The sequence below is a fragment of the Hipposideros armiger genome, unplaced genomic scaffold, assembly GCF_001890085.2.
Source record: "Hipposideros armiger isolate ML-2016 unplaced genomic scaffold, ASM189008v1 scaffold_201, whole genome shotgun sequence".
In the NCBI taxonomy this organism is placed as follows: Eukaryota; Metazoa; Chordata; class Mammalia; order Chiroptera; family Hipposideridae; genus Hipposideros; species Hipposideros armiger.
Window position 1 is genome coordinate 1,813,233 of NW_017731551.1, and position 16,053 is coordinate 1,829,285.

A 16,053-nucleotide genomic window follows, 5' to 3' on the forward strand; every position below is an offset into this window, starting at 1 on the left:
GACCTGGTTCCCTTTTGCAATACCTTAAATTCTCAGGTTATTGAAAATGGTTTTTACATGAAGTGATGAACTCAGTACCCGTATCCATAGTCCCTCCCCCCCCAAATTCCAATGAAATAACAATGAGCTGAACAAAGAGGAATAAATCCACTGCAGTACTGAGAATGGATGAAAACTAGAGATTATGTCCAATTTCCGGAAAACTGAGAGAAAATGGAATCAAAGTGGTATAAATCAGAATTGAGGGAACCAAGACCCAAAACACACAGAGGTACAGACTACGGTGGAGCTGAGAGCTGTTCTCCCCAAGGGGTCCGGGAGAGGCTCCAAAGTAGCAATCCAAGGACCGGAGGTCAACAGTAGGCTGCCATAATTAACTGAAGACTGTATGTCAATTGCCTCCCTCCTCTTTCCTTTCTATCTGCCACACTCAGGCCAACACAACGTGCAAGCAGCAGCCACAGCTCCACCCAGAACAACCCAAAGCTGTTCCCTGAGGAAAAGGAGCTCCCTGCCTGAGAGGACCTACTGCGGGTTTGGTCCCTAAGCAAGGAGGTGGATAGAAGCAGCACACAAGAGACAAAGAAGGAATGAAAAAGAAAGAAAAAGCAGCTCTGCCAAAAAAAAAAAAAAATACACAAACGTGCTCCATTCCAGGGTACAACCTCCTTATCTGCCTGTCTCTGACCACATTCTGCCCCAAGAGAGAAGGCCACCGCTGATATCGTCTGCCCGGTACCCAGCGCTCCAGTGAATCTCCCGTCAGGACACAGGGCTGACGTAGACACGGACCTCACAGCTGAAGGAGAAAGCCGCACAAGCTGCCAAAATTAACCACCTGCTTCTTCATTCTTAACACCCACCAACCAAAGGTCTCCAAACACTTAGAGAAAACAAATAGCACGAAAGCAAAGGACCAACATGGATACACAACAATGGGTGCGAGAGATAGAGAACTTAGGAAAGCGAAGACAACTTTTTAAAAACTCTAATGTCCTCAGAGATTTTCACAGGGATATTATATCCTCATGCTGGATAAGCCTGCATCATTTCAGAGGAGGCAGCAATAAAAAAAGGAGCAAACAGCAATGAGAAAAGAAAAGAAAAGATGGCGAAAAGAAAATTCGATAGAGGGATTAAACAACATAATAAACATAGGTGAAGACTAAATTAATGACTTGGAGGACAAAGTTTAGAAAATCTGTAAAAATAGGGAATTATAAAAAAAGAGATGGAAAACATAAGAAAAAAATAGAAATATGAAAGGTGAATCCACGAGCACCAAAATCTATTTAATATGAATTCCATAAAAGAGAGAAGAATATGGAGAAAAAAATATCGAAGAAATATGAAAACAGCAGTGTCCATACAAAGCATACAAAGCGTGTTTTCTGATTCGTAGCTATATTCTCTGTTTTTAGCGTGAAGCACTGCCTTCCATGGTATTCCATAATATGAAACACTAGTATATTTAGGCAGTGTCCCCACTCGATAGACTATAAGTTGATAATGTTCCTTTTCAGACCATTCTTGATTTTCCTGCTTATGCTCACCTCTCCTCAGCTCACCCTATCTGAGCTCCCTGGTTATCCCACTACAATGCCATGGAAAGAGATCAACCCTGATCCATGTGAACTGAATCAATTAGTAAGAGTTAGGTGCATCCACAATGGAGCACTATGAAACTGGTTCCTCTTGAAAGGCGAAAGCATTGTGTTCTGCATTGGGTGCTATTCTCACCTGCACCGTGAGGTTATAGGTGCCCTGCTGGTGTTTTCTCACTTCAGAGAGGGCAATCATCAGGCCTTTCTCAATTCGCTGGGTGAAGTTGCAGAAGCCAGTATCCACACTCTGAGGCACAAACTGAAGGACTGAAAGGACAGCGATCAGAATCCATGAACCAGGCGTTTCTTTAGTTTCAAGGAATGAGGAGCGGGGAATAGTACCTAAACCCACCAATTCATCCACAGCACAGGGTTAAGTTCTATGATGTATTATTTATATGTGTGTATCACAGAAACAAGCAACGTGAAGGTGACATTATCACTTTTAAATGGGAAAATACCTAAGGTAACAATCGGCGCACCAGAAGATGCAACTGACCCGAAACATTTCGACTATGCCAGGGGTGCCAAAAAAATGTATACAAGTGGACACTTTGGTCAGCGTTGCTCAAGCAGTAGTTCACCGTCATCAGGAGTGTCCGGACGCTGATGGTAACCATTTTGAGCACCTCATGTAATTGCAGAAGTTAAACATGACTTGTATTCATCTTTTGTTATCAGTATATATTGAGTATTACAATTTTAATACAGTTTTGCTTTCTTGAAATGTGTATACATCTTTTTTGGCACTCTCTGTATATGAATGCATTAGGGATGAATTCTTAAGTATTTATGGGTGAAATGACATGATATCTGGGACTGCTTTAAAACACGCTAGCTTCCTCAAAAAAAAGTATGTGGAGGATAAATGAAACAAAATTGGAAAAATTTTGATAATTTTTTAAGCTTCGCGATGGGCACATGTGAGCTTAGTATGTTATTCTCTCTACTTCGTATATTTTTTAAGATGTCCATAATAAAAAGTTAAATATTAAGGAATTGCTATGAATTTTAGGCCATATGATAATGATATTGATAGATGTAATGGATTGTCGGAAAAGTCATGACGTATTTTTCTGGTTTTTGTCGCAAAAATGCGTCATGACTTTTCCGACAACCCAATATATGTATATATGTATACGTGTATATGTGTGTATCTATACTGTGTGTATGTATATATGTGTGTGTGTATGTTTAATAATCCTTATCTTTTAAAGACATAGGCTGAAATATTTATGAATGAAATGATATGAAGCCATGTCACAGGGGATATAGATGAGGGTGTGGATCTAACAAGACTGACTAGGAGTTGAAAATTGTTGAAACCACACGATGGGTAGATGGGGGCTCATTAAACTCTTGGAAATTTTCCATTATTATGAAGTTTTTTGAAAATTTAAATAATGAATTTTAAAAATAATCCTTCCCCAATTTTTTAAAAACATAAAAAATGAAGTGAGGGGCCGGCCGAGTGGCTCAGTGGTTAAGAGCTCGCTCCAGAGTTTGAGCTCTGAGCAACAGCGGTTCGATGCCCAGCCGAAGCTGAGCTGCAGCTGAGCTGCCAACAGGTGGCAGGATGGCACAGCTAAAAAAAAAAAAATGAAGTGAAATTCTATTTACAAGTCAAAACAACTATGCTCAGTTTTCTCACCTGTTTGAACTTGGAACCTGGACTCCGGCACAAGGAAGGAAGGTTTCACAGCCAAGATTAAAGGAGTTTGGTCACGTACAAGTTTACTATTTATAAGTACATTTATGACGGATATTGCCGTGTAAACGAAAGGACCAGATGTTACCAGAAAAGTGAAATCAGCAAATAGTTCATAAACCTATGTAAATAAAAAAAAGACAAAAAGACAAGAATTACCTAATTATCAAATCAAAGTATCATAATCCAAATGCATAAGAAGTTGCATTGAGCAGAAAAATAATAAAGTAAATAAGGTAAAAAATAGCTAGTTTTAACTGAAGGGGTTAGGGCTTCGCAGACCGTCAGAATTTTGTTTCAGTAATTACTTTTATACATTAGCTCTTCTTCTCAAAAACAGCACAACATTACAAGAACAAGGACAGCGAGAAAGAAGACCAGCCAATGATACAAACTGAAATAGAAGTTATGGAGAATTCAAGTGTTTGCTCTTTTAGGCGTTTGCTCTTTTTAACCCACATAAAAAGAAACCCTTATTCTATTGAGCAGCGCCGTCCAAAAGAAATATGTAACCCACGTATGCAATTATAAAATTTCTAGTAGCCACATTAAAAAAAAACATAAGAAACAAGTGAAACTAATTTTAAAGACATTTTACTTAACCCAATATATCTGACATATCATTTCAACAAGTAGTCAACACAAAAAAATTATTAGTGAGATATTTTACATTCCTTTTTTCACCAAGTTTCCAAAATCTGGGGTGTCTTTTGAAGTTGACAGCCCATCTCAGTGTAGACAAGCCCCATTCTATGTGGCTCGTTGGTCCACCTAGGATGGTGTGGGTCTACCGCATGGCTTCTGAGCTCATTGGGAAGAGAGGTACCAGCCCGATGTCCACCATAAAACATAAGGAAACCTCCATCTCCCTGAATGTACAGAAGCATGCATATGCACTCACTCTAAAATCTTAAACTCGGGTAACCCAAATCCTTTCATGTAAATCAAGAGAAGCAAAATCGTTAGGGTCATCACCCCAACTCTGGCCTTGGAGCACTTTTGCTCCACCTCTGCCAACACATCTCTCTGACGGACTAAACCTGGACTGGGGTCAGGAAGGGCTTCCCTGATGATGTGATGATTGAGTAGAGAGTCAGAGGATGAGCAGGTGATCACCAGGGGAAGAGATGGAAAAGAGGAATGAGATTGTGCCACAGCCATTATCATTTGCCCTCACCCCGGGCTCCCAGGTCAGACTCCCCCGCCGCAGGGACCTACCTTGAGCTCCACCACGCGGTTGAAGTGAATCCTCAACACCTCCTTGATGGACGTAATGATGTACTCCTGCACGGCTCTTCTGGCCAGCACTGCAAATCAAAGCCAACACCAAAGGCAGTCAGGAGCATTGTGAATAACGTAGGCATCACACTTCTGGATGCCAGGGCAGAGCCTGTGCTATGCCAAAGCATCCCAGCAGCTCCAGTAACCATTTTTTAAAAATTAGGACCCAACTAAGAAAGACCAGAGGAACAGCAGTGGATCTTGAAATTACCAAGTCAACCATGCACAGCATCAGCCAAATGTGCTAAGAAAACCCTTAACTCTGCCCCGGCGGGTGAGACCAGGGAGCAAAGGCTGTGGCCCAGCCAGGGGACAGAGAGCACAGAGCTCTCATTTTTTACGAGAGTTCAGTTCCTTTGGCATCTCATAAATGCTCTAACGAAACGACATTATTTGAAGACCTGCTGTATTATTTTAACAGCCCGTAGGACCCACCACCATAACCTCCACCTTCTTGAATTAATCAGAGTAAGATCTAAAACTGCAACATGGGGATAGGACTCCAAGAGTCTCTGAGGGGGAAAAGATCATCCACAAATATTTTACAATTTCTCCAAATATCTACAGTTTCCGCAGAGTCAAGAGAAGTGAGAGAGGCCTCCTGAGGAGGCCCTGGGTCAGGCCGGCCCTGGATGGGAAGTGTAGCCTTACTCTATACTGAATACACATGGTCAGTGTCATGCTCAGAGCACACCAGGGATCAGCGGAGAGTGCTCTTTTAGTACAGAGCTCCGTACTTTCAGAGGACAAAGAACCACCCTAACCCCCTCTCTCTCTGATATATAATTACTAAAAAAAAAAAAAAACAACAACAACAACAACAAAAAAAAAACCAAGGTCAAATCTAAATGAGGTGATACTTCCTCTGGGTCAAAAATATCACTGAGAGCAAAAGATGGCACTCATCTCCACTTAAAAATACCACGTAACAGGAAGGATACTTAGGCACAGCTCTGCACATTTACTAAAACTGTTGAAGTGTACATTTACAACGGGTGAATTTTACCCCCAAAAGCTATGGAAAATGCATAGATCCCTAACAAAGGGCACCAAATTCATTAAAAGTATGCCCTATGTGAAAGTTAATCCATGCTATGATATTCTTAGAGATACTTCTAAAATCGTTTCTAATCTATAGAAAAATTCTAGAAGACACATTATAACTATAAGTATCATAAATGTCACAGAATCCCAGAGATAAAGAAGCTTTCAGTAGTTTTAAGAAGCTTCTTGTCACTGACCACTTTGTAGCTAGTGTGTAACAATTTTGCAAGAAGGAAGAGAAGCGTCATGTCTATGAAAACTTTTTCTCTCTCCTCTGGACTACTGTAATCCCACAGATGAAAGTTCACCACTCTGTCGCATCCTCATTTCCTGCATAATTACCTCCTCTCATTACAGTCTCATTACCAGCCAAGCTGAATGGCCCTGGGCTGTCAGATCTCCCCACCTGGGTGTGCACCCTCTACCTGGGGGACACTCCATCTTCAGATGACAGCCTTTCACTTGTCCTTTAATGTGACCTCCAATCACATCCTTCCAAACCCATCCCTGAACATCACAAATAGTCACTCTTGGAGAACTCTGCTTCAACCATTCTCATCACAGCTACCAAGAAAACATGGCTCAGCAGCTGCCCTACTAGACCCCAAGCTTGAGGAATGGAACCATGTCATTCATCTCTATATCCTTTAAAGCCTCTAAAAGCACCTCCCACATACTAAGCGATCAGTAATTACTTGTCACATGAATTAACCAATGGTATGTCATTGGGGGAGGGGAGAGTTAGGAGAAAGGCTGCAGCTGCTCCAACCCCTCTCAGAGGGTGGTAGCATTGCCATGGTGAGAAGACGCATGCCCACCTCCGTTGGCATGGAGAACAAAGACCAAGTGTGTTTCCCTCCTCCTTCCTCTCCCCCTATCCCTGTCCTCTCCTTCCTTGTCCACTCTACTCTTCCTCTACCTCCCCTGCCATCATCTTCCTGCTTCTTAATTTCTATCCCTCATCTCCAACAACATCAACACCCAGGGCCAGGCTGCTCATCTGTAGTACGCTGTACATTAAGTGTTAATATAGATGAACAGGTCACAAGACCTCATGCACACCCTGTCATTTCTCATGAAGAACAAGTTGAGAGCCTGATCAAGCAGGCCAGTCACTGGACCTGTCCAGACATGGCAGCAAATGTACTGCGGTTTCATGGGACGAAAGCAGCTGGGCAGCTAGCTGCAAGGGAATTCAGAGGATATTCGGTCACTCCATGTTCCTTTCCCCAGGATCCAAGTGACATTTACAGAAGTATATAAGAACAAAGTGTCCCCTCCTTTTAAGGAAAAGAGTAGTAAATTAGTAAGAAATTTGCAAAGGTTGCCCTTACACATTTGCCCAACTAAATGCTTGAACTAAATGTGAAGGTGTTTGTTTTAACCATATCTTCTAAGCATCCACTGGGTTACGAGTTCCAATATCCTAGCAAAAGCTTCTGAGGTCTGTTTAAATCTTTTATTTGTTCTTATTGCTGCTACTACTAACTACTGTGTAACATTATGTGGATACTCCTTATGAGCCAGGGTTAAGTATTTCATATGCAGTCACGCATTTAAATCTTTACAATAACCCACTATCATTGTCTAATAGTGGAGGAAGGTGAGGTGTTGAGAGGCTAAGTAACTGTCTGGTGAACACACAGGTGACCACTAAAGGAGGATTACTAACCCAGGTTACTTCTTTGGCAAAATGCTGTGCATCCCATAAGCACTTCATGCAGCACCTTAGAAAGATGACCCCAACCAGCAGAGGTGACTTGAAGCAGGGCCTTACCAGTTGTGATCAAATAGGCATCAGGAACTGTAATATCACACACATATGGCGGCTTGGTGGTGACCAGCGCTGGAGTGTCAACCATCGCTTCCGGAGTCGGGGTGGTCACAGGATGAAAGGATGGCGGGGGAAGAGCCATGCTGCTCTCTTGGGGATTCTGACTCGCAGGTCTGCTGTTCAGCGTGGTGTCATCAGTATTATCAGGGGCAGCAGTGGTATTAGACATGCTCAGGTCAGCAGAGGTGTTCAGCGGTAAATCTGTGGGTGTGAATGATGGGCCCACAGACGATGGCTCTGTAGGTACAGGTGAGGGGATCGCTTCAGAAATAAATGAGGATGTTGATGACGGGGACACAGTGGTGACCAATGCTGTGGTGGTAGGAATAACTTTGGAGAAAGATGATAAGACAGATGTGTGATCATCTATAGCACTGATATCGTCATCGGAAGGTACTGGAGTTGAAAAGGGAGGTGATTCCGTTAAAACAGGTGTATGAAAAGCAGTCAAGAGTGACGTTAAGTGAGTTCCGGCCGTCAAAATGTCAAGGATGGGATCAGAACTGGAGGGCACCAGTGTGGTGACTGCAGATTCATGGGACATGAGTGAAAACTCAAAAGAGGAGGTAGTTTCAGTGAAAGCTGAGGTAAAATGAGCTTCAGAATCTGTCAGTGAAACTGTTGATGATTCAGAGAACTGGAGGGCATCAGAGGGGAAACGCGATGATAGTGACACTGCAGAGTCACCGGGTTGAAAAGTGAACGTACTGAAAAGAAGACCGGAACTTGGCCAGAGCTGAGAGAAGTCAAGGTTTGTGGAATTAGTAACAGAAAGTGGAGGCGACTGCAAATTGATGGAGTCGGACAATGTAAATGTCTCGAGCAAGGTCGAGAAAGCCTGAGAAAGGACGGCTGACAAATCACCCGCCATTGGAGACGAAGCAGCAAGGACTTCTGAAGATGAAGGGACGGCCGTGCTGAATTCCAGCGGTGGGGTTGAGAAAAAACTGGATGCAAACTCCAAAATACTTCCCGTTTCCTGTTGGGAAAAACTGGCAGATTGTCGGTCAGGGAAAAGGGAAGAACCTACTGAAGGATCCAAATTATATTTAGCTGACGTAAAAGGAGCTGGGTCTCTGACAGCAAGCGTTGGTGTGCTTTCCTCTGCTGTGACAGAGAAAGATGAGTCCAGGACACTGGTGATGACCCAGGGGAACACAGCTGTTACGCTGGATGGCGTGACTTGAGTTTCAACGACAGAGAAGGAGCCAAAAGCAGCAGTATCGAGTGACACGGGTACGGGGAGGTGGCCGTGGGAAGGATGCACTTGTGTGGTCATGACACTTGTCGTGGCCACCTCGGCTGAAATACCAGTGCTCGTGGGTGAGATTCCCACAGAGCGAGAGGAAAGTGGAACTATCGGTCTGGAGGGGAAAAGTGTATTAAATTCTTGGGGATCTTCCTCAAATTCAGAGAAGTCTGCCACCAGGCTGCTTAGTGGGGAGATGCTACTTGCTTCCAACAGGGTCATGGACAGGGTCTCGGCGCCACCCCCCGACCCCACATCTTTCTCCACGAGGCTCGCTGACAGAACGTGCTGCCGAGGAGACGTCATAGTGCAGGACACGCACCACGTGTATGGTCTGAAGGAAAATGCTGGGCTCCCGGTGGGGGTGTCATCCACGTAACTGGGGACCACAGAACTGCCAGGCAATTCTAACACTGCAGTAGAGGTGCTGGGAAGAAAGGGGTTATATGACACATCGGTTGATTGAGCAGAAAAGGACATAAACTCAAGAGAAGTTGAAAACAAAACCGAGTTTGTGCTGCTGCTGCTGCTGCTGCTGATTCTAAAATCAAGGATGGTCTGTGATGGAATTGCGGTAAGGGACATTCTTGGAGAGATGGTTTCTTGTAGACTCTGACTCAAAACAGTGGTCGCATCCAGATAGCTCTCTGTACCTGTCACCAGAACCTCCTCTGGAGAAGCTGAGACCTCTCCAGAGCGGGGAACTGGCTGCGGAGTGATGCCATCGCCTGACGGCTGAGACACTGAAAACAATGAGCTGAAAGGGAGGATGTCTACACCCTTTGTTCCTGAAGCCACGATCTCCGGCCAAGTCCTGCTTGGTAAGTGCCCATAAGGGTCAGTAGAATAAAGCACCAAAGTCCTACTAGGAGTTGAAATTATGCCCTCGGAAGTCAGAAAAGCTGACCGAAAAGCACTGAAATGACTGGGGGATTCAGCACACGTTGTTGGTTGTTGCATTGTGTCTTGCCAGGCTGCTGTCACTTCTTCATCTGGTGAAGAAATGATGGGTGACGATGGAATCAGCATGGAGTCTAACGTTTCTCTGGGCAGCCCCGGTGGGCTGGCTGTGAAATATTGTATCGGAGACAACAGGCGGGAGGTGGTCCAGTGAGTTTCTGGCAAAAAGTTATCCATTTCATCCTCATTGATGACCTCCTCATTGCTGGTCACTGCCATGTCATTTGCCACAAAGATGCTGTGATCCGCTGTACTTCGGGTCCGTTTTCCTTGGTTAAAAAAGGCTGTATGAAAAGTAGTGGCAGAGGGAGATGACAGGATGCGGAGAGAACTGCTTTGCTGGGACCCTGGAGCAGTTTCTGTTAAGGCCACATGTGCAATGCTGGGCACGGTGCTATGTGTCAGCGTGAGCTCCACGGAGGATGAGGAAAGATTGTGCTGTTCCGGAGAGAGCTCATCTGCAAAGCAAGTCAAAGCTAAGTGAGCTGCAAGGCAACGCAAGTCATACCGCTCACATTTCAGATACAAAATTTACTCTTTCAACAAGTATCTGTTCCCTGTCAATATCCACCATCCAGAGTTAGGCGTGACACAGCTCATTGGGAGCCAAACTGATAGAATTACTGTCAGGGTAATATGTGCAAATATTCATACATTTAAACCTCACGTTTACTTACGCTCGTGTGTGTATGTACACACTGGCGTTTTCTTATTCTCTGACTTTCTAACACCACCACAGAATGCTGGCAATGGAGGAGGCCTTAGATGGCTGTCTAGTCCCTTCTCTTTCATTCATCACATGAGAGAGAGGAGTTCAGAGAAGGGAACTAAATCAATTACATGATCAGCGTGACTAAGAGGGAGCTGAAATCTAAACATATGACCCTGCCTTGACTCCCAAGCCCAACTTCTTTCTCTTCTGTAAGAGCTGGCTCTTGAGAGAAATGAACACGACAACTCTGACAGCATCATTCACTCCCCAGGTAGGAGAACTTAACAGTTTCCTAGTTAGGAGGCCTTCCACAGGCAGGCCTCAGGCTGCCTCTAGGCTCAGCCCTCATCACTTCCTGCTCCACCCTCCCCCCACCCCTTCTCAACTATGCTCCGGCCAAATGAGCTCCCTGCAGTCCCCCGAACCCACATTCTTTCTGGCTCAGTCACTTGGCACATTCTTGTCCCTCAGCCTGCGATACCCTTCCCTGGCTCTCCACCTGGATGATGCCCACTGGTCCTGCAGACGCAGCAAGGATACCCTCTCCCTCCTCAATACTCTGAAGCTGGGTCAGTGCCTCTCCCTAGGATGCTACTGTCTGCTCACTACCCTGTGAGCTTTGTGAACACAGGGACTGTTGATCTGTTTCCCTTACATAAAGAGCTCAATAAACATATGTTCAATGAATGAATGAATGAGTGGTATCTGAGGAGCAAGTTCTGATATGAGCCCAAAGCATCTTATCTGTTCAGACTTCCGTGTTCTTTATCCTTGTGACAACAGTCATTATCCTATAAGTGGTTTAGGTGTCTCCACCTGTAATTCAAATACACTCTGTAGAGAGGCAGGACATGTGGTGGCCCAACCCCTGATGAAGGTCTAGGGCATGGGGTGCCATCCACTACAGTGCAGGCTGGAGACTGAGCCACTATCACGACCTGTAACAATACCCTCCTCTCCTTATCCAACCAGTGTATCAGAATAAGAGTGTATGAAATAGTATAGGGATAATATTGGATTCACCCTTAATTTTTACAAGTGTATTATTTCTATGCTATTCCTGGCAATAGGGCACACTAGAGACCTCACAGCCTTACTACTTCATAACAATTATGCTTAATAAGTGTTCAAAAATATCCTCTGACATGACTAAGCCCACAAAACAACAGGGTACTTGTGCTGAGTATAGGAGCAAAGCAGGACTGGGGAGGTCATCGAGCACTGGAGTCACCAGATAACCTAGAGGGACAATGGATCAGGTAAAGAACACAACTGAAGACCATCTCCTAAAAGTGGGAAAGCCTGAATTAGGAAGAAAAATATCCACCTCAGAGGACAGCAAGTAAAAGTGTCTGTCTCAACTTGGATTTTGTGCAGATATTTTACCCAAAAAAAAAAAAAATCTCCCAAAGATTGGAATCTATACTACTTGTAGGGTCCTAAAAACTAGAATCGTAATTTAAAGTAGACCAAGTCTCCAATACCTATCAGAAGCTCACATAAATCATCTCCAGAAGAACATACTCTCGAGCCAGGCATCAAAGTGTTCCTGCAGCCAGAGTTCCAACAAATACAAGTGCAAGTGCGAAATTAAAAATTACAAAACATGCAAGGAAATAAGGCAGTATGAAAAACAGTTAAGAGAAACCCCCCCAAAAAAAATCCCACACAAATAGTATCAAATCTATAAAGACTTCAGAAATTGGAATTATGGAATACCCTTTTTAAAGTATGTTTAAATCATTTTAAAAAATAAAATAAAGAGGGGACGGAAAACATGAGTAAGGAACAAGAGACTATGAAAATGGCCACTTTTGAAGAAGAACCAAAAGAACATTTAGAAATGAAAAAAATATAACAATTAACATTTTAAAACTCAATATGCAATACATAACAATCAATAAGCAGCAATTTAGACAAAGCTGAAGAGAGGTTTAGAGAACTGGGGGAAGAACTGAAAATTACTAAGAATGGAGCACAGAGAAACAAAAGGATGAGAAATATGAACAAGAGACATTAAGAGACATGAAAGATAGAATGAAATAGTCAAACATACATTTATTTGATCAAAGTGATAGAGGGAATTGGGTAGAGACAATATTGAAAGAGACAGCACCAGGAACTATCTAAAATTAATAAGAGACATAAATATTTCAATTCAGGAAGACCAAGAAATCCCAAGCAGGTGATTGTTTTAAAAACCCATACCTATACACATAATGATACCCTACAACACCAAAGACAAAGAGAAACTGTAAATGCAGTCAGAGAAAAGGACTGGCTGGCAATTACACCATCAGATAACTACTTCACAGAAGTAGGAGCCAAGTGACAAACTAAAATCTTCAAATTACTGAGAGAAAGTATCTGGCATTTTAGATTTGAATAACCAACAATACTCTCTATTTGTTAAAATAAGAACATTTTTCAGAAGAGCAAAATGTGGTTATATCAACAGAAGACCCTCAGTAGAAAAGCTTTTCTAAACAAGGATATGCAGTTATCATCAATAGGTTCTGTGACTTTAAGCAAAATGATGTATAACAAAACCAATTTTACCATAGGCTAACTGATAAAACAAGAGTTAAGTTCCTACAGCATCTCATCAACGTTATAATGAAACGACACTGAACAAACAATGTTATTGGAGGACCTGTTGTATGTACTTCAAGAGGAAAGGTAATTATCCCATGAAGGAAGATCTGCGAAGAAGGAACAGAGAATAAATTATAAAGGTATGGCTAAATCAAAACAAATTCTGATGGTATAAATGAATAATAATGCTATGTAATTTGTGACGTTACAAAAGACATAACATAGAATTAAAATAGCTTCGTACAATCAGACAGAAGAGCACAGAGGGGCATCCAGAGGTATTTGCAACGCACTAGCAGACATGGAAATCAAGAGTGAAGACAAAATGTTGTGGGTATATACTTAAATGTGTAAATATATAGTCATATATTTATATAGGTGTAATATTTCTAGCTGGCTCCGTTAGCATCTGCAAGTCACAAACTTACACCAGATAAAAGCTGCTGACTTTAAAGGTCATGTTCCTTTCTATGTAATATGACTTTTTTAGAGGAAGAAGACAACCATTTCTTAGAGATTTTAAGTTGTATCACTGCAGTATTGTATGGCATTTGTTGTCTTCTCTACAAACTGGCTCTAGGATTTATCTACGTGCTTTTACTATTTACCTGTCACATTCCAAGCATGTGTAAGAGGAAACACGACACTTTTTACAACCAAGGTAAGGTAGCAGCTGTTCTTTTCTATAGCAAAGGTGAAAAAGTTACGCATTTAAGAAGTAATGAAATCAACATTCTGTCCAACTATGTAGCAGATAGATCTGAAAGTATTCCTAAGGATAGATCATTTTATGTCTGTTTTAAAACACTATGATGTAATTTATTTTGGAATACTCGTGTAAGATCTAAACAGAGAACAAGATATCTTTTTAAATGAATCAGAAACATTTGTTAAGTGCGCAGGAAGACAGCTATAATAACACAGAAAAGCAACATTTCCTGGCTAATTTATGAGCGCAAGTATCAGATGCAAATTATAATTCAATGAAATCTGCCTTCAAAGGACAGGGAACAGGAAAGGCGAAGTGCTCAAAAGGATGAAAAATTCTCCTGACTAGTAAACAGGAATGAAAACTTCCTATTAAGAAATGTGAGATGTGCCAAGCTGGGATGGCTTTTCTTTTCTTTTTTTTTTTTTTTTTTTTTGGCCAAGCCCCAGAAGAGAGAAAAGAGCTCTGAAGAGACAAGTAGCTGAAATGCCACAGAGAATTACTTCTGGAGTTAATTCAGGAAGAGGTTAGAAAACCCAGGTGAGTCCTCTTCCAGCAGACAAGCCTTCGGGGAGTCTAATTTCAAGCCCTGGAGATCAATTTTCAAGCTCTTAAGCGTTAGTTCACAAAAGGTTCTCTCTGTGATGACAGAGAGAAGGGAACAGGGTTGGGGCCCTGCCAGCGCTCCTCAGAATTTTGCGTGCACTGAATGACATGGGGAACCTTGTTTAAACTCAGGCGCTGTCCAGCAGGGCTTCAGCATCTCTCCCAGGTGGGGCCAGGTCTGCAACCACGCTGAGTGGCAAGTATTGAGGCCCTTTCTCCCTTGTAGACGGCACGACACACACGTATTGGGTGCCTACCTTGTACCTTGTCCTGGGCTAGGTCCTTGTCATGCTTTAAGTAACAGAGCAGGAAGTGCCCTCGAGCCATGCCAATTCATAAGGACTAAAAATTCACAAGGCAAACCCATAGAATGCACAACACCGAGAGTGAACCCAAAGGTAAACTGCAGACTTTGGGTAACAATGCTGTGTCATGGATTGTAACAAATGTGCCACCCTGATGGTGGGGGGGACGCTGATAATGGAGGAGGTGATGCATGTGTCGGGGCAGGGGTACGGTACATGGGAAATCTCTGCACCTTCCCTTCAGTTTTGCTGTGAACCTAAAACTGCTCTTAAAAAAAATTAAATATTTAAAAAACATATATGATACTGAATGTCAGCTGTAATTGAAACATAAAAAAAATTTTTTTAAAGATTTTTATTGGGGAATTGGGGGAAGGGGAACAGACAAGTTGCTGTCGTTTTGTTCTTCAGTCTAGTTGTGGAGGACGTTGCTTCACTGGCCCAAGTTGGCACCATCATTGCGCTCTTCCCCGGCAAGGCAGATCGTCGCCAGCTTCTGGGCGGCCATTCACTGCGGCTGCTGGCTACACACGGTAGCCCATGGCAACCCACTGCAGCAGGGGTTGCAGCCAACACCATCGCCGGCAACTCACGGCAGCCCAGCTCCAGGTTGAGCTGTTGTTCAGCATCTTAGCTGTAGAGGACAGTGTCACTGGCCCTCATATGTGGGATCCGAACCGGGACCCTCTGGCGTCCCAAGCTAGCTCTTAACCAATGCACCACTCGGCCAGCCCAAAAAATAAAAAATTTTAAAATTTTAACATATATAATAAAGCTTTTTAAAAACTTGTTTTAAAGTCATGAATGAGATGCCTGTTTCTAGGAACTTATTAGTCTTACACACGCAAGATGATTTGGTGTTTTACCTAACTATTTTTTTTAAGTCATCTTTTTCCATCTGGAAACCTTCCCTCAATATAATAGTCGATCATGGAATCACGGACTTCTCAAGCTGAATGGATCCTTTAAAACCGTGGCCAATCCCCTCACATAGCAAATGAGGCTCAAAGACTTTAAGCTGACTTGCTTAAAATAGCACCCAGAGCACAGCCAGCCTGGTTCATAGTTCTCGGGGGTTGATCTTCATGCCACACCATGTTTTATCCAAGCAGTCCATTTCATTAAAATTGCTACGCAAAGAAATTACGTTGAAAAACATGTGATATTAAAACGGATCTGAAGGCACGTGCTAATTTCAGTAGGTGAAAATTATGAAAAGCCATTCATTTTCAGCTGAGAGGCCCCACCGTCCACCTGGGAACCACTCACAGCTGCGGGCGTGGCACAAGGAAAAGAAAATATCCTCTGAGGGCCGGCCTGGGAAACCCAAGGGACAGCAGCATCAAAAACCTCTAAAGAAGGGGCCGGCCGAGTGGCGCGATGGTTAAGAACTGGCTTGGGATGCCAGAGGGCCCCGGTTCGGATCCCACATATGAGGGCCAGTGA

General features: G+C 43.1%; 1 protein-coding gene across 1 annotated transcript in view; it reads right to left on the bottom strand.

The window, feature by feature from the left end:
* The window catches only part of KIAA1549 (KIAA1549 ortholog), a 127,324-nt gene that overhangs the window by 59,326 nt on the left and 51,945 nt on the right, over nt 1-16,053 (bottom strand). Inside the window, exons 3-6 of the mRNA XM_019653242.1 lie at nt 7,415-10,138; nt 4,531-4,619; nt 3,256-3,433; nt 1,741-1,871 (exon numbers count right to left, since the gene is read on the bottom strand). Coding sequence (XP_019508787.1) covers nt 1,741-1,871; nt 3,256-3,433; nt 4,531-4,619; nt 7,415-10,138 — 3,122 coding nt within the window. The remainder of the gene's footprint in view (nt 1-1,740; nt 1,872-3,255; nt 3,434-4,530; nt 4,620-7,414; nt 10,139-16,053) is intronic.